A 19,779-nucleotide genomic window follows, 5' to 3' on the forward strand; every position below is an offset into this window, starting at 1 on the left:
TCTGCAAGCCACACTCCTCATTAAGCCTTCTCTGTGGACCCCTCTAGTGGTTTTATCTGTCTGGAGTGTATCATTGAAGTGGATGGAGGATGGAGAGTGGTGTGTGTCTCATCACACCCACCAGAAGTATTCAGGTCCTGGAAGGATGTTCATGAGGGAATGTGGCTTTCAGGCTGAAAAATGTTTGCTGTAGGTCTTTGATTTTTTTTAAAAAAATTGTTGTCCACAGACAAATTGTCAAAACAGAAATAGTCAATATGAAATTTCTAGAAGTGGCATTAACACCGTTTAAATAAATAAAACATCAGCACACAGCAAGAAGTTGACAAATAAACTAATATTGTCTGACAAGGGTGATTATGGTAAAACAGATGTTTATGTAACATTTAGAGGGGCCAAAATATTTTCAAAAGCTGCTAATTACCTGGCACAGAGGAGGGAAGTGCATCAGTTATACTTTAATAAGCAATCAGCTTGTAACTTAAAAATGAATCTACACTGAGCATAATTTTCAGGGATTAGGTGACTCACTTGTCACATCTGAGCCCCACAGCCGACAGAGCAGCTCAGGCAACGAAGGGGGAAGAGTTGTGCACCACAACACACTTTCTGCAGGGATGTTTTCTTACACTTCTGTTTTTCGGTTTAAAATGTATTTTCAGTGCATGCAGCAATTACATATTACAAATGATAGGAACTCATAGTACACACACTACCAAAGTGAAAAACTCAAGTCGACTTGAGTTCTGGAGTGTATGTTTTTCAGTGTTGCATCTTTGTACCAAAAACCTGTGCAAGTTAAAAAGAATTAGTATAGCAACATGGAAGAAAATGAGTTGGCAGGAGATTACTTTTCTACGCAGCCTAATTTTTATTTGATAATTGTCTTTGATAATTTTCTGTCAAATTAGTTGCGCTGCCATAGGCTGTGTGCATGGGATCTTTAAAATAGTCTTACTCAGTGACACTGGACTTTGTTGTATTTGGGCGGAGTCAGGAGTTATCTGTGGCTGTTCTGCTCTTGTTTGGGAGAGGTAATATATTATTGTCTACCTACCTTCCTGAATGGTATGTCATCTGAGCTTTCCATGATCATGACATAGTCTGAAGCAGTTTTTCCAAGTTCTTCACTTCTGGCATCTTGCCCATGTGAGAGATTCATCTGCTTTCTTCCTTGCGTGAGCTCTGGTTTTTTAAAAGGAGCACACAAGGCAGAGTTAAGGGCACGCTATTTTTACACCTTTCAACATATAGTTATATCACCTGTTGGTTATCATCATACATACGTATGTGATAATCTTCCAGTTAATTTCAAAGATTACTCCAGGATAATGGAATTTGAACCAGAACAAAAAACTTGTAGCTGACACAAGCTTTCAGAGATTCAAACAGACATTCTGAGAGTACATAATTTCTTAATTTCACTATCAGATCTCGGGGGGGGGGCATCTTTACTAGGGTCATAGAGTTAATTGTTACTTATGAGCAAATAAATACAAAGAAGAAGAGGAGATGTGGCAGGTCTGCTTATCAAATTTGGGAAACCTGTTCTATTTGGACCCATTTCAGGTCTCATAGTTAAATGGTTCTGAAAAGACCTACCAATATCAGCTTGTTGTTGATGCTGATGCTGATGAAAGAGGCAAATGCACCTCTCCAGGAAGGGCATTCCACAATCTGGGAACCACCACTGAGAAGACCCTGTTATGTCCCAACAGCTGGCAGTGGCATCAGTTTGAAAAATCCTGAAATAAAGTGTTAGAATTAATGAAATAATTGCAGGGTGGGTCATGCAGCACGTCACTCGTGGCAAGCAGGAAAGATGAAGAAGTCCCACTGAAAAACAAAGAACCATTACTTTCGATTGTAACCAGGATTTCTCTCTACAAAAATAAGGTTTCTGACTTGCTAAAGTCCTCTCACATGGAGATAGTGGGACATGCAAGGTACAATTATGAATTAACAATATGCAGAACCATCGTTTCGTGCTGTGAATGAAATTGTACCTAAGTAGACCATCAACAAAGTCTTGCACCAGAGAGACCCATATTCAAACTTCTTCTCAGCCTTAAAACTCAGCTTGGTCAGGATAAAATGGGAGGGGGATAACCATATGTGCCACCTCGTGCTTCTTGAATGTAATAAAATATAGTCCAGTAAGCACACAAGTTATGTGGGGGCTACATTCCATGGATCGCACCTAAAACAAAAAACGTGTATAGTCAAAACACTTTGGGTGCAATGGCAGGTGGGATTGCCAAAGTCTTTTTTTCCTGGATGCCCGCCCCCTTGCCATTCCCCCCACCCACAAATAAAAAACTAAATTGCCAAGCATGTAAAACTGAATGCACACAAGCTTACTGTACATAAATATAGCAAGGGGATACTCTATTTATAAAGATGTTACACAACTTTGGGTGTAAAGTAATAACCATTGATTTAATGGTACTGTTGTTTGTACGAACTCTTTATTCCAAAGAGTGTTGGCAGAAATCCAGAATGTATGAGATTAAAGCCAAGGCCAAGATTGTAGCCAAGACGATCGTAATATTAGGTATATTCAGTTAGTCACTGAAAACGAAGCCATCCATGTCAGTACTTTCCATGAGACTTATGTCAGCAAATGGACAATAACGGAATTGGAAGCTAGTTTGCTGATAAAAACGGAGCGTCCTGTTAAATTCGTAAGGCTGTGATTTTTTTCCTCCGCAATTTAACGTACTAGCAAGATCTGGATTTCACCACCACCACCTTCAACAGGCAATGACTGAGAGGTAAATCATCAATGGAACATTCATCTGCTTTTGCAGCACAGTCAGAACTTGCCAACAGTGTATCACAATGATGTCTTAGAAAGCCTGAAACAGTTCTTGCATAGTTTGCTAAACGTACAATTCTGTAACTAACAACAGATGATTCCAGAGACCCAAATATGTGCTGTCTGTTTTGCAGAAGAATGGAAGGGGACTAATGGTAAATGAGATGGTGGGAAAGGATGGAATTATTTCCTGCAAGGTTTTTGGTTTTTTTAAAGTCATTTGAATAGAATCGTATGGATGGAAAGATCTGTGCTTTAACCATTTTGGGGGCTTTATAGCGTACTTAACAAAGTGTTATTACATCTTGTAGATCAGAAATATCCATATTACAGCTACTTGTTAATACTTTAAAATTTGGACACGTGATAGGAATGTGTGTGACGTGTGTTTTTTTTGAAGTGTTGATTGAGCTCCTGTTTTAAAAGTCAGAATATAAAATAAACATCTCTGCCCTTCCTTCCAGCAGGCAGCACAGAGATCTGCTCTCCGGGTTCTATCCGACAGGTACATTTTGTCATTTTTATGAACTATAAATTGCTTTATGAAACGCTGAGCCCTATTTATTGTGGCATATAACTCATAATCGGATTTTGTCCCCAAAGTATCTCTGAACTGGGATGCTAAACATTTTTGCATGCTTGGATTTGTCATGCATGCGTGGAGCTTATTGCTGCTGGGGGGAAAAATCATAGTCTTACTGTATTTCATATGGAGTATGCAGAATCCCTTGTTATGGCATGAAATGAGAGATATGAAACTGCATGAATGATGCAGTAAATTCTGAGCTTTAACATTTTTTAAGACGTATCTAGGCTCATTTCTCAGCGATAAGTACACCATTTATTTCAAGATGTTCTCCTTTTCCCTTTTCCTTTTTCCCCCTTTTCCTGGGGATTTTTTTCTAGATTTGATGCCCTTATAAAACAATGTCTATTATTCACATTGGTCTGAGGTTTTTCTTCTCTCTCTCTCTCTTTAATTTATTGGCAGTTCTTCACACTTGCTTAGCCAATAATACTTACGTTAACTAATTACTCAGACTTTACTTGTGCAAAACATCTACTGAAATATATGAAATGTTCTGTCATTTTCCTGAGAAAGGAAGGTATATAGGAATGAGGTTATAAGCCACGCAGTGTAGCTTTACCTTAAAGAACTTTTAATGAAAATAGATTGCTTAGAAGTGCAAAGGCTGCCTTTTAACACAGTCTTGGTTTTATGTAAGTTTTAGGGAAGAAGGAATGTTGTTTTTGGAAGGTACATTTTACAGCACCTCTTTTTAAAAACAAAACAAAAACAGCCTACTAGATTTATATTTACCCACAAATGAGATACTGTGTCATGCAGGCTGACACAAAGCAAATTCTTCCATGCCTTCTTGGCAGGCATCTCAGCCCTTCTGGCCTAGACTCCCCCGCCTCCCTGAGAATAAGCAGTAATTGACTTTGTAAGGCAGCTCAGTCAACTGCTTCTCCAGAGCAGAACCTGCCACTTAGGATGAATTATACGTTGTGCATGGGTGAATAACATTTCTTTGTGGTCTGAGGCTGAGACCATCAAAACTATCCCACCTCCACTGACAAGCCCTGTTCTGTTTAAAGTGTGTGTGTGTGTATATGTGTGTGTGTGTGTGTGTGTGTGTGTGTGAGAGAGAGAGAGAGAGAGAGAGAGAGAGAGAGAGAGAGAGAGTTGAAACAGCAGGAAAAATAACTTGTCTTTGCAAACTTATCAAAAGATTGAATGCTTCAAGCTGTGTTAGCCAATCTTGCAAAGGGAAAAGGGTGCTGGGAGACAAAGGAACACAAACATTTGTGATAAATATATGTGATGTAGAACAGGAAGAAAAGACACCATCATACCTCAGACCTGAATGTATGGAAGGCAAGTTCCATTTGCTCTCCGGTTCTGTATATTCTCCAATAGAATCAGAAGCACAAAATTATCTAAAAGTTCTTCATTCATCACCATCTAGAAAAACCAAACATCTGCTGCTGGGTGGGGACACCAGAAGGATCTGTAGTATGGTGCCACCAGTAAACACAATCCAGATAAGAGGTTTTTCATGGGAGTAGCCCAATTAATCTAGGAGCAAGTGGGCTGCCTGTTCTTAACACACTCTAAAGCAGAGTTGAGGGACCTCAGATCTGGAGGCTAAAGGCAGCCCTCTTGGTATCTCTGCCTGAGCCTTGACACTTTCTCCAGGCCATGCCCTGTCCTTAGCCACATCCTTTCTTCCCAAGCCACACCCCTCAAACACCCTTATTTTGCATCTCTTTGAGTAGCTCCTCCTGGAATGCGTCCTTAGATTCAGATTATGCCGCTTGCTGGATGGATGGTTGTGTGAACATAGAAACCAGGAAACATTTACATTGGTTCCACCACCCATGTTTGCCTCTGGTCACACCCAACAGTGGGTCAGTGCCCAGAAGGAAACGAGGCCCCTGGGTTGAAAATTTTCCCCACTACTGCTCCATGAAGTTGCCAAGACTAAAGGTCCCTACCTCGTATGTCTATGTCTCCTCCTCTCCAGGGCTTTCCCCAAGCAATTGGAGACTGCGCCTGCATGCAGCCAATCTCTCCTCTGCCCTCTTCATGCCTTTCCTGGTTCTGGGAGACAAGGGGGAGGGGATCTTGCAGCAACAGGGGAGGAGACACCTGTTATTCTTTACTAGCCTCTTGACCTCCCTCCTCCCACTCAGCAGCTTCAGCTTCTCGATTTCTCTCTGCCACAGACTGTCCCGGCTCACTAAGCCCTTTTGCCCCTTCAGCTTCTGGCAGCTCCTCATCCACACATTAGGCATAGCATGGAAAGCCTGCATGTCTAGATCCCCAGGGCCTGGAACCCTGTACAATCTGCATGTGTTGGCTTTCTCCCTGAATAGTTCCTTGTGTGGATGGTGGGGCTGGGGGAAGCTGTGTTTTGTCAGTGGTGGGGCTAGCAGCACGGCCCTGCTGCCCCTTCAATTGTGTGGACCCCCTTTGCATGTTTCATGTATGAAGAAGGCTTGCATTTCTAAAGATTCAACAGGAGCTCAGAACACCAGTACTTTGAATTGTTTACTACTGTGGGCTCTTACAAGTTTGCTGTCATATGAAGATTTAATTATTATGCACTCTCATCTTCTGCCTGTTTATTTCCCTTGGATCAGGGAAACCCATGTAGGCAGTCCAGAACTCATATATGTGAACCAGAGGAGGCTGTTGGCATCCAGGAATGACCTCTCAGTATTTTAGTGAGATGACAGACATAGCATCTCCTGGTGTGTAAAATATGCAAAGTACCATGAGGAGGAAGAGGGTAGATGTGTGTGGAATATGAATTGCCTCAGCATATGATTAACCTCACTGGCTATGTAGTAAATAGAAGATAACTGTGATCAAAAATGAATTTGTGCAATTTATCAAGCTGAGGAACTGTGCATTTTGCAGTGAGGCAGGAAGTCAATTCCAAAATCTAGGGCAAATAGAGCAATAGGAAATTGCAGGGACTAAGAAGTTAATCATACCTTTTGACTGCTTTCATCGTTTTTGAAAGACAGAGTCAGTAGAGTCTTCACAGGAATGCTTCGCAGCAACTGATCAGAAAATAATTCTTTCAGCGAGTCCTTAAATACCATTTGTGATCACTCAGAACTCAATAGACTTTCTCACTTTAATGCCCTTTGATAAGTATGCTTTTTTAAAAAAATGTGTATGAATTATAAATGAGTACACCTCAAAAATATTTACAAGAAAACCAAACATTTGGTGTGTAGAATCTAGAAGCCCTAAATTATTATTTGATGAAATAAATTGTATATAGAACAATATTAGAAACCACTGTGTGCCTTTGACCCTTTGAAATTTGTTGAAGTTACTCATACTCTATAAATAACAAAAGGATATAAAAAGTAATACCCTGATACTATACATTTAAGCTAATGTGCATTCATGTTAGGTCAGAGCAGTAACATGTTCTGTAGTGGTTGTTGTTGGTACCTTAAGTGTAAAGCTTTAACCTAGCACAGCAAGTATTGGAAACAAGCTATAAACGCATTGTCAAACAGTTGCTGTGAATGCCTGACTCATGTGCAGGGGAAACCATCTGCTTTGTTAATGAAGAAAAATATTTCTGTTTTATTGTTTGTTTTTGACACTTGAATATTGCATTGCCTTTGGGGGTGAGAAAGCAATAAGACACAAATTATTTTCAACTTTTGTAATGGCTCCAAGTAGCTGTAACTCCATCTGTTGATGAGGGCAGCTCTTCCATTAGATTGGAGGAACCATCACCACAAGGAACAAAGAACAAAGATGGAAGAGGAGGGATGTATTACAAATTGTGCATCGCATGCTGTTGCCGTTCAGATCTGAACCAGCTTGTGTCCTGCAGAAAGTGGCGTCATATGCAGATGTCTCTGATGTTGCCAATGTCATGTGAATTCTGACAGCCTTTGATAGAGTTCTTCATCAAGTGATTGCATTAGTTCCTCACACATTCATGTCTCCAGCATCATGTCAGCTGGATCTGAGTCCCTGGATAAGCTCCATTTCACTTCAGAACTGAGAAAATTTGAAACTATTCCAGTGTTAAAATTAACATGTGGAAAGTGGGTCCTACAGATTTGTAGCCCTGCATCTTTTTGGAATGGCACCACTAAAATTAGAACTTCGTGAATGAGGCATACAAATAATTGCTTGTGATGGGGTAACTAATATGATTTTAAAAATAAAATAAAATAAGGAAGTGCCTTTAAGGCTGCAAGAAGCAGATTCCTTTCAGTATAAAGGAACCAGGGTTTTTTTAAAGCCAGAACTCTTCAGAACTCAGGTGGGCGCCATTACCATTATAAGACAACGAAGGAGGTGATCATGGTGAATTCCGGCACCTCTTTTTCTAGAAAAATAGCACTGAGAGGGGCTGTACTTTGAGATGGATAACTATATTTTCAGTTGGTGTCTGTTTTGTGTATAATTATTTGAAAGTCTGTCCCATCTTTTTTGTCATTAGTCTGCACGTTTTAAAAAAACATAAACACAAATCTTCATATTATTTTTTTAAACTTGCATTTTACCCAAAAATACAAATTTCATACACATTTTGATACTTCTTTTGAGCCAATAACTGTATTACAAAATCATGTACATTTTGTCCCAAAATGCACAGGTTACGGTACATGAATTTTAATATTTGCACATTGTTTTTGAGCCAAGAAATTGTGAAACCTGGGGGATAACAATTCCCGTCTGTCTGGGAAGTGTGAATGAGGCTGGTTTGCTTCAAAATGTGGACTGACTGAATCCTTGAACATCCTTAACTACAATCGGATATTAAACTAGGTTTCAGTTGGGGACAGAGCTAGTCCTGCCATGCAGCAAGTCATCATTTATTTACTGCTCTTAGAGCCCACCCTTCCTCCAACTGAATCCCAGAGCTGATAGCAACGGTCTTAAAACACGATACAAATATCATAAAGCAGTAATTGAGATTATCATCAAAACAGGAACAGCCTTTAAAACTCCAATGCAGTGAACAAAAGCCTGGCAAAATAAGTTCCTTTTAAGTTTATGCCTGAGCATCAGCAGTGTGTGAGACAACCAGATTCAGAAAGGAGTTCCATGGCTGGAGAGCCACCACCATAAAGTCTCTGCCTTATGCTGCCACTCTATGGGTTCACCCATTGATGGCACCACAAGCAGGGCACCTCCTTGCAAGTCTTAAATCATGGGCCAGATGATATCGGGGAGGTGTTCCTTCAAGTGCTCATGTCCCAGGCCATATAGGACCTTGTACATCAGTTCCAACACCTTTGAAGTAGGCAGTACTATACAATCCCAACTTGCTGCCCCGTGTAACCAGTCAGCAGTGCTCTGCACCAGGGCTGTCCCTTGTAGAAAGGCAATCCATCTTAATGGGACTACACCCTTTCAGGAGAAGTTAGATGCAGCACATCCAAACTTCACAGGGAGTGATCCATCCATGTTAATGGGGTAATAATACCCACCACCACCAGTTCACAACCCATCCACTTTGTTCTAACTTCAGAAGAAAGCATTTGCTCATGTTTGTGTCGGTAGACATTTTAAAAGTATTATTTTGAAATGTCCTGCAGCGGCATGCAATAAATGTTTATCTTATTGAATTGTGCCCAGAAAACAATAGGAAGTCATGTGCTGGAGCATTGTTGCAATGTGCCCCCCCCCAATAACTTATTCTGCCTCTTCAACTCAGCTATACCAATTGCTATATTATTTTATATGAAGGAAAAATCTCTATAGGCTCTAGAGCCTTCAGATATTGGGATTTTTCTTGTTGAGAAGCATTTCCCCTGTTCCATTGGGAAGTCCTTTTAGGGACATCTTGGCAGGGGGTTGGACTCGATGGCCCTTGTGGTCTCTTCCAACTCTATGATTCTATGATTCTATATGTTGGTTTAAGTACGGGTCTGTCAATAGCCTTTACTAGATCACAATTCCTGAAAGTTACAGCTAACCCGTTTGTTTTAAATGTGGCAATGCAAAATTACTCACATCAGATAGGATGTTTTGTAGTTGTATTTCTGGTGTTATTTAAACATTACCCATGCATTATTCAGCATGGTTTTCATTTTTCATGCTTTTGTGGAAAGAAACAATTGAACTTTGAAGAGGTTGGGTTTTACTGTGCGAATTACTTTGTTTCCTACACCAGAATGCTTTTCATCTCTGTGGAAGTATTTAATTTTCCTATTCATGCAAACATATGTGCACCAACGTGGGATTCATAAATTATACTTCCTCCTCGTTGACTGGTACAATAAGCCTTAATTTTTTTTTAAATAAATGAACAGATAGTCTGTCAAAATATTTATTGTAAACAATCCTGGAGGATTGTTATCAGGAGATGCATCAAGAGATGCAAATTGAATCAGACACTTCCTGGTTGTCATTAACAAATATTTCCTTTTGCCAGGACAGGGGGTGATATGCAGTTGGGGGAGGAAGAATTAGTTCCCCCTCAAGAAGTGGGATGGCTCTTCTATATAGCTGCATAAAGGGTTATTTCTTGAATTGCCATGTAATCCTGCCCTTTATTTATTCTGCTGCCTACTCTTTTAAACGCACAATAGGGGGAGTAGGAGGAACTGTGATGTTTATTACAGCTGCCTTAATGGTGCTGCCTTTTACAATCCCCATGGTGAATCTTATTTCCAAGGCTTCCTTTTCCACTTTCCTTCATTTCCAAATGTTTTGCTCCTTTGGCTGTTTTTCAGATTTTCTTAAGGTAAGTGCTTTCCTCTTCTTCTTCCACCACCACCTCCTCCTCCTCCACTCCTACCCTGATTTTCTCTCCAACATAATGCACTCGTAATCTGTTCCGCAGAATGCTTCTCATGCAACCTTGAAACCCCACGAACTCTTAGGTCTTACAGACACAAAAAGTCCAGCTTTAAACAAATAAACTAGCCTATTTCATGCTGTTTAGCTCTCTGGAACAAGTCAGCCTTCTATTGAAAGGTTAATGTGCCCTGCATGGCTAGCGCACTCTGACCTATTCTTCCCCACACATATCTTTATAAGTGGCTCTGTGAATACAGAGCACAATGTAGCCAAAGATGAGCACTATTTATTTTCATTTATTTCATTAAGCACATCAAGGGCAGACTTTGGTCATTCAAATTGCAGTGGCACCCTGTGGGAAGCCAAAATTCGGCACCCCACCTCTCACCTTCTGTTCTGCTCAATTCACTACGTCATAGTTGCAATGCCCTGTTGCACCCCCTAGGCTCAGCGCCCAGTGTGGCAAAACCAGTCACGTTGCCCTAAATCTGCCTCTGAGAACAGGTTTAATGGTGCAATCCTATGCATGTATAAAGTAAGTCTCATTAGCATTGCAGACTAAATCAATGGAACTTAATACAGTCGCACCTTGGTTTTCAAACAGCTTAGTTCCCAAACGTTTTGGCTCCCGAACGTCACAAACCTGGAAGTGACTGTTCAGGTTTGTGAACTGTTTTTGGAAGCCGGACATCCGATGGGGCTTCCGCAGCTTCTGATTGGCTGCAGGAGCTTCCTGCAGCCAAACAGAAGCCACAGTTTGGTTTTCAAATGTTTTGGAAGTCGAACGGACTTCTGGAACGGATTCTGTTCGATTTCCAAGGTACGACTGTAGTGCTCAGTTTTCCTTGAATCATGCCTTGGTATATATCTTACTACTTGCTTGAGCCAGCCATAGCATTATCTGGTTTTCCTCTACAGAGCTGAAAATTTATTCTGTTTCTTGATCTGCAAAATATTCTCCACCGGGTGGTTAATGTATGTCCAGATTCTAAAATAGCTATACTGCTCAGTTTGCAGTGCAGTGTCTGTGTAGTCTAGATAAGAGTAGGCAATTAGCCTTGCGAATCATTTCAGATTACGGTATTATTACAGATTTTCAGAGGCAGCTTCATATTCAAAGTAAAAATGTGCCACCATCACCTATAGATTGAAGAGACCTTTACTTGTAATGAGGAATAGGCAGATCAGTCTATTTCTGGCCATTATCAGTTTTGTATGTGTTCACTTCTATCTTGTGTCCACATTAATCTGTTTAAAAAACAAACAAACAAAAACTCCCTACAAAAAAAATTGTATTTAGGTGCATTTTAATTTATATTTATATGCACATTTTAGCTCAATATGCATATGCCTAAATGCATTTTGTTCTAAAATACGTATTTTGTCATGGATTCTGGTATGTTTTTTGAGCCAAGAACTATACCACAAATCCGAGGGATAATTACATTCTAATCCGTACTTTAGTTTGGAAGGCTTGGATCAAGTCAGTTCACATTGGAATTCACAGGAGCCAAATTTCTCAAGCATCCCTACTTGTAACCAGTCATCATGCATATACAGTGGTACCTCGGGTTAAGTACTTAATTTGTTCCGGAGGTCCGTTCTTAACCTGAAACCGTTCTTAACCTGAAGCACCACTTTAGCTAATGGGGCCTCCAGCTGCCGCCGCACCTCCAGAGCACGATTTCTGTTCTCATCCTGAAGCAAAGTTCTTAACCCGAGGTACTATTTCTGGGTTAGCGGAGTCTGTAACCTGAAGCGTCTGTAACCTGAAGCATCTGTATCCTGAAGCGTCTGTAACCCAAGGTACCACTGTAATTCATATAGCTAATCAGAAAGCCATCTAAGCCATAAAATTTAATGCACGTTGAAAGCCATAGTATCCAGCCATACTATCAACCCCAACTCCTTCTACTTCATTAAATAAGGGGTGGAAGTGTCTGTGAATTTCAATGCCCCGTTTCTCATTTTTCCAATCTTAGTTCCCCACGTTTGGCAGCAATTATTAGGAGAAATTCTCCTAATAAGCACTTTTTTAATATGCAGTGTTTACTAATGCACTCAAATAAAGTTTGCTCTGTTTAGATAAATTGGGCTGCAGATCTGTTGAACTTGGCTTTCTGACTCACCTGCTTCAACATCCAAGCAGCCCAACTGATTTGTGGGCCATCCAAGCGGGCACTCGCCTATTTCTTTTTCTGACACCACCCCAATGGTTCCCAATCGGCTGTCAGACACCACTGTGGCAAGCCCCATTTCCTCCTGGCTCATCTACATGGCAAAGATAACAAGCTGCAGCATATCCATAGCTGTCTAGCGTCCCTTATTTGGTGGGACAGTCCCTTATTCCAGCACCATGTCCCGCTGCTGTCCCTTATTGATGATGTCCCTTAAATAAGCTACTGAAGGTAATGGGGCCCTTTCTATGTCCAGCTGTGCTTTGTCAACAACAAATTGTTGCTGTTTTTTGTGTTGAATATATGCTATATGGTAATTTATGGACCTAACAGGTATCTAAAGCCATTTGCATGCAACAAAATATGAATTTATCAAAGTAATTGCTGATCCCTTATTTTGGCTGCTGATCCCTTATTTTCGAGGCTGCTGGTCCCTTATTTTCAAATCTGTAAGTTGACAGCTATGAGCATATCATTCCTGAACATGGGAATGTGCAGGCCTTGCCCAAATACCAGATTCTCTCTCTCTTTCTTTCTTTCTTTCTTTCTTTCTTTCTTTCTTTCTTTCATTGGCAAGCCTAGCAACAAAATGCTATGACTCTTAGGAGGAAAAAGAAGTAAATCTCCTTAGGAAAACGTAGCAGTCCTATCCAGAACTTTCTGTGTTATGAACTGACACGTTGTGATTTATGCCCTTGGAGGTTTCATGCTAAGGAAACGATATATTTCAATAATGTGAAACCTTCTCTTACCTGCTAGTGATGAGAATTCCTGCTCTGCTTCCTGTGCCTCATTTGACAAGGCCAAAGAGAGCTTTAAAAAAAAGGGGGGGGACTTTTATAGCTGCCAGTGATCAATGGCATGGCAACATCCAGCATTAACAAATGCCAGTTGAAATTCTGCTCATCTCTAAATCATGGATTTACCGGTTCAATAAATATGCCATTTAAAGTCCCCCTTTTATAGTAATGATATTTCATTGTATTAATAATTCACAACAATTAATAGGATGGGTTGTGTAGTGACTTTTATGATGCAATTGCAATTAGAGGAATGCCCACCATAGTTCAGAATTATTTTAATTATTATGGATAATTAGTCAGCTTTAATTTTTGCATTTGTGGGCCTCTTATGGCTTCTCAAATTGCTCCTTTGCTATCACCTCTTGGTAATTGTTCCTAACAGAGGGAGAATTAGACTAAGCAGGAGTAAGTAATGCATGTTCCTGTGTGAGAACGGCTCATCTTTAATTATCTGCAGTTGGAAGGCTTAGGTTCTAATTCATGAGCAGCATTGCTAAGAAAGGCTGCACGGGGTCATTAGTTTGTTATGAAATTTCATACCTGATTTCAGGGGGGTAAATTTTTGGTTCAATGTAGAAGTGAAGGTGGCGGATCTTGGGGTCTCAAAATTCAGCTGCACCCTCTGTGACGCCAAAATTTGGCCTCCCCTCCATTCTAAATACAGTGGTACCTCAGTTTTCAAATGTACAGTGGTACCTCAGGTTAAGTACTTAATTTGTTCCGGAGGTCCATACTTAACCTGACACTGTTCTTAACCTGAAGCACCACTTTCGCTAATGGGGCCTCCTCCTGCCGCCGCGCTGCCGGAACACAATTTCTGTTCTCATCCTGAAGCAAAGTTCTTAACCCGAGGTAATATTTCTGGGTTAGTGGAGTCTGTAACCTGAAGCGTATGTAACCTGAAGCGTATGTAACCTGAGGTACGACTGTACACACACACACACATAGAGTGGTACCTCGGGTTACATACGCGTCCCCCTGCGCCCCCCCGAAAAAAGCACTGTCTGTGTGTGTTTGTGTGTACGTGTAAAACCATTCCCACATAAAAATACATTGAAGGATGGGGATAAATTCACACTTGAGAGTACAGAGGGAAGTTAAAATGTGTTGGTGGTTAGCCTAGCTCCATTAAATTATCCTGAGTGTGTGCCCTGAGTTTTTATGCAGTACGCATATAATGATCTTCCCAAAATAGCAATTGTAACTCTCATATTACATCTGGAGATGCAGATATAATTTATGGGAATGCACCTGTGTCTTTAAAGCGGAAAGTGAGAAGTAGCCTTAGGCATGCTGTCTTCAGCGGCTTCTGAGTAATTAGAAGATAATTATTGGATATGACATCTTTTACTTTGTTATTTTTGTCCAGGTTTTCTTTTAAAAGAAATTGGCACATTTATATTTTAAGTAGCTTCGAACCAATGCTGTCACAACATCAAACCATATTAGAACATGTGAATTGTCAAAGCAATCTTTTCAGAACTTCATCAGCAAACACCATGGTTTATTAGCATGCTTTCCCTGCATGTCCCCCCCCCCCCCGTATTACTAGCTATGCAAGATGCAAATGAAGTATCACACATGGCTTATTCTGAACATCACACTGTAATTAAGTTTGCAGATGGCCGAAAAATAAACAGTGCTTATTCATATAAGACCAATATTGGAAGAGACTTCAAGAGACTGCAAATAATTTCAAATGGATTGGAAGTTTATCCAGAGTTTCTCTAGTGCTAGTATTACTTAACATATGGGCCCTAGATTTCCCTCACAAGGAACCTCCCAAGAGCCCATGTTGCCAGGATTGATACAGGTAGTTATGTCAGCTTCTTACAAGTTAATCACCCATACACAGCCCCTACCTAGGGCTTCATTTGTCCCCCATATCAAATGTGTCCTGGTTTTCGTGTGCCAGTTCATTAGTCACAAATGGGAAATGTGATGGATGCAGTGTTTGTTTGTTTGTTTGCTTGCTTGCTTGCTTCCTTGCTTTTTAAAAGGTGCTGAGTCTCAAGCGTGTCTGAAAATCATATTGCCTTCTTTCAAAGGCTATACCGTAATAACAAGAGGTGTGTGGAGTAATGCAAAACAGGACTAAGAGCTCCTTTATCTTAAACATTTGTGAAGAAGAGAGAACTTCAACAAGTCGCGTTTTCCCCCGCCCCCAGCCCTAGCATGGCAAACTTTGTCTGTCAAAATTCTCTTTTCTATACAACTCCTAAAGGTACATGAGCTATATTCTCATTTGCATCTGGCTAGGCTAGTGAGGAAGGGGCAGGTAGTGGCTGGTGACAGTAGTGACTGGAGAGCAGAGTGGTGCTGCTTTACCTGCCTTTCCAATGCTAACATCACTGCCGATAACCCAAGACGGCGAGGGGCAATGTTATGTACTGAAGTTCTCACCCTGGGCCAGCAGGGGGATACTGTAGATAGTTTTCACTCAGGTCCACACATGCAAATAAGGGATTGAAAGTGACGTTCGGTGATTGGATAGTTACAGAAAATGGTTACTGTTGCGTTCTAGTGGAGCTCTATATAAGCAGGCTGGCTGAACCCTTCAGTTCAGTTCTGTTCTGGCCTGTGAATAAACAAGAGCTGTTTGAAGAATCGCTGTGTCGTCTGATATGTTCACCCACAACTTAACAGGCAAGGCAGCAGAAAGGTCAGTGCGATGTGTCTGCAGTGGCAGGAGTGTCAGATTAACTCCACTGCTGCACATGCACCATAGCCACGTTCCCCACTACCTTGCTCTTCCCCCCTTTCAGTTACCAACAGCAAGCTCCACATTGGTAAGCCAAGTAAGTAATACCACCCCAGCCCATTCTGCCCTGCTGACCACTACTGGCTAGGAATCTATGATTATTTCAAATCTTCCTGAGGTGAGCATGATGCAGTTTTTGCCCCAAGAAACTACTGATTGTGGTGTTTTTTAAAGAGCACTATTATATTGCTGTTTGCCATTTGTCATACTGAACCTAGGATGAGAACAACAAATGTGTCAACATAATGTGTCAGCGTAAGTGCATTTAAAGCATGCTTTCCCCCCAAAAATCCTGAGAATTGTAGTTGACTCCCCACAGAGCTACAGTTGCTAGCATGCTCAGCAAACTACAGTTCCCAGGACTCATTGGGAGGGGAGTCATGTGGTTCAAATGTGCTTTATATGCATAGTGTGTACACAACCTTACAACACTGAACACAGTTTGACTTATTTGAGGAATATGCTGTGGGCTGGGCTGTTAAATTTGCAAGGCCTTCAGTCTTGCACACACACACACCCCTTGGAAGAAATGTCCAGTTCACCACTATTAAGATGTTTCTTTTCCTATTTGAAATCCACTTCCTGTGGAGGCTAGGAAAGAAATTTACTTTTCCAGGCCGATCCAATAAAGAGTTAACTTGCACAGAGCGGGCAGTCTAGCTGCTCAAACTCAGCTGATGCAAGGTCAACGGCAAACACAACCAAGAAAGTCAGAGTTGCTTTATTTTTCTTGTGAGCAGGTCAAATAAAACACTGCTGATGTTCCATTTATCTGGTGTGACAAGCAAACACTTGGCAGCCATTGCAAGCGCACACTGGAATCTGGCACCAGTCTCCTGGCCCAGCTGTCAGCCTGCTGACTAATCACTTCATCCTGAAGTTAATGCAGCTCTAGGTTTTTAACACTCTTTCATCTCACATACCCAGGCGCTCAGTCCTTGGAGAGAGCTATTTACTCTGGTAATGCAGTTATTAATTATAATTCCCCCCCCCCTTCGTTTTTGGCAGTAGGCTACTTGCATTAATTCTTTTCTTCAGCGTTTCTCTAATGTTTACAATCGTCGTTGCAGGTGGGGAGTTATTTTGACACTGCTTCTTCAACTTATCAGCAAGCTGTAATGGAAAGCTCCAAAAAAATATTAGATTGGATTTCCTTGGCTTTGTGTGTGTGTGTGTGTGTGTGAGAGAGAGAGAGAGAGAGAGAGAGAGAGAGAGAGAGAGAGAGAGAGAGAGAGCTTGTTAAGGTTTTATTTTTAGCATTCTGCTCAGGGATTTAATTAATTAATTAATTATTTTAGCTAGCATAATATTGTAGCAATTAGACTCTTAAGCACCGTGCAGCATGCACCTGGTTTTTGTTTAGAGGGCTAATTTGCCTTAGGTTTGCATTATCGGGTGGTTCTTGCAGTTCTGTCAGCATAAATAGCATCTCTTTCCCAAGGACAGAGTTTAAGATGTAGGTGTAGCCTGCAAACTCTCTTCTTTTTTTGGCAGCAGTCGCTTCAATTGTTGTGCTCGTAAAGGTGGCACTGTAAATATACTATTATTGGGGGAAATGTTATAGCAGAACGATGCCATGTAGCCCAGTCTTAAATATTTTCTGGTGTCAGACCCTTTTCCCACCCACCACCCACTTCTACTGAGATCGACCGCGTAGGAATTGGAGAATAAACATTTTCTGTTGGGACATCCCAGTTGTGAAATGTCCTCTCTCTGCCTCTGTATACCCAATGCCTACAATCCTTGTTTTTATTATTAATTCAATTTTTACCCTGCCCTTCCTCCCAAAGGAGCCCAGGGTGGTCATACTACCTACAGAAGTAACACAGCATAATTTAAACATTTACAAAAAATTAAAGCAACTAAAAGTACATTGTTGGTATATATAGAGCAGTTTCCAAGCTCATGGCTTTCTGGTGCCAAACATTCCAGTTTCTTGTATTTTTATCCATCCCATGCTTTTGGCGATGTATGGCTGCTGTTTATGGACACTTCTGCTAGTATTTTATCCAGATTCTTTGCTTTCCATGGCTCTGGTTTGAAATGTGGTTTATTTGATTATGTATTTTACATTTTTATTTAAAAAGATTGCAAGGCACCACGGACATTTTATGGAGAGGCAGGGTATAAATGAAATTTCCAGAGCTCTCACTCATCAGGGCTCCCATTTTTAGTATAATTGCCAATTCCAGTAAGGTTGAAAAATATTCTTGTTTCCTCAAGACTTCAGAAGGTGCCCAAGAAAATTGGCAGGAAACAAAAGTAATATTTAATTACCTGGTTCACTCTAGGACATTCGTTTTCGGGATAGTACCTCTAAATTCCACAAGAACCAGGGCTCTTTCACCCCTTTAATAGGAATTTTGACACATGGTGCTTCTCACAGTGCTGTGTGAGAGAAAAGTTTGCATGCTGAAATCCTGTTTTCTTCTTTTGCTCACCCCTGACTATTAAAGTTCAAGTGCATTTGTTCAAAGGAGCCTGGCAGGCCATAGAATGCATAATGTTTCAAAATCTAAATGACACTTTTAGTCGTCTGACTTTCAGTGAAAGCAATTGGGAAGTAAAGTAAGAGTTTTAAAATCTGATCATCACCACCGCCATAAGATTCAGGTTTATCTGCCACACGGGCACAATCCTTTCTTGTCTTGGCACTAGGGATGGAGGAGAAATTTTAATTTTGTTCATGTTTCAGTGAAAAAACTCCCTAATTCATGCAGTTCAGTCCAATGTGCAAAATGAAACATGATCACCGTTCAAATCTTGCACTCGTCCAACTTTTGTGAAGCAGTTCTCTGACTGAACATTGTGAACCAAACCTGTATTATGTTAGGGGAAATTCCATGGAAGAATATTTATATTAGTCAAAACTGCATACAAACATGTGCATATTGGGAGAAATTCACACTAAAAACGCTGGTGTGTTTTTGTTAAGGATTTATTTATTTATTTAAAACTCCCAAAATTGCTGCATAAATGTGGAGTGCTGGATTTAGGACTGGAACAATGAGAAACTGAGGGAAACCAAAATCATCCCTCCTTTGAACTTATGATCAAGCGAGGGCCAGAAAATGGAACTGCAAAGAATTGTGAGGATGCATGGAGAGAAATTAAAACCATGCTGTTGGGTCCTTTGGGGCAGTTATTCCTCCCATCGGATACATTATGCCATAAGTAAACTATAAGGTCAGTGAAGCACTCCTTTCTGATTTGGGTAATGACTTTGTTTTTGTCCAGTCTGCAGAGGGATGTTATTTAAGTTCTTAGTTCTGAGTGGGGTGAAAGGGACTTGTCACCTTCTGTGACAGGTATGGGAGATAATGTGGGAATTATGGTTTGGTGAACAGGGGTCAGCAAACGTTTTCAGCAGGGGGCCGGTCCACTGTTCCTCAGACCTTGTGGGGGGCCGGACTATATGGCCGGACTATATTTTGAAAAAGAAGAAGAATGAATTCCTATGCCCCACAAATAACCCAGAGATGCATTTTATATAAAAGCACACATTCTACTCATGTAAAAACACCAGGCAGGCCCCACAAATAACACAAAGATGCATTTTAAATAAAAGGACACATTCTACTCATGTAAAAACATGCTGATTCCCGGACCATTCGTGGGCCGGATTTAGAAGGCGATCCGGCCCCCGGGCCTTAGTTTGCCTACCCATGAACATGCATGTCTTCAGGGCTGTGGGACTCAGTGGCACAGTTCAGGAGCATCTTTGGGGCCTACATCTGACTGGAGTTGTTGAGCTCCAGAAAGGGATGGAGCATGAATGCCTCCCCAGTCACCTGAGAGGGTGGGGCATCATCATCATATTTTATTATTTATACCCCGCCATCTGGCTGGGTTTCCCCAGCCACTCTGGGAAGCTCCCAACAGAATATTAATAAAAATAATAAAGCGCTAAAACATCAAAC

General features: G+C 41.0%; 1 protein-coding gene and 1 long non-coding RNA gene across 9 annotated transcripts in view; one reads left to right on the forward strand and one right to left on the reverse strand.

Annotated features, from left to right (window-relative positions):
• AFF3 (ALF transcription elongation factor 3) overlaps positions 1 to 19,779 on the forward strand; it is a 246,805-nt gene that overhangs the window by 194,768 nt on the left and 32,258 nt on the right. For 7 of the 8 annotated variants that reach the window (XM_081199269.1, XM_081199267.1, XM_081199268.1 and 4 more), the window contains one exon: positions 3,283 to 3,323. In XM_081199269.1, coding sequence (XP_081055395.1) covers positions 3,283 to 3,323 — 41 coding nt within the window. The remainder of the gene's footprint in view (positions 1 to 3,282; positions 3,324 to 19,779) is intronic. The other variant, XM_081199266.1, reaches the window with a different exon arrangement.
• Positions 620 to 1,787, reverse strand: LOC308589823. The gene is made up of 3 exons (XR_014009499.1): positions 1,603 to 1,787; positions 1,058 to 1,185; positions 620 to 789 (listed from the first exon to the last, which is right to left on the reverse strand). It is a non-coding gene; the product is annotated as an uncharacterized lncRNA (long non-coding RNA).

Source organism: Podarcis bocagei, assembly GCF_964188305.1.
Source record: "Podarcis bocagei genome assembly, chromosome: 6".
Lineage (NCBI taxonomy): Eukaryota > Metazoa > Chordata > Lepidosauria > Squamata > Lacertidae > Podarcis > Podarcis bocagei.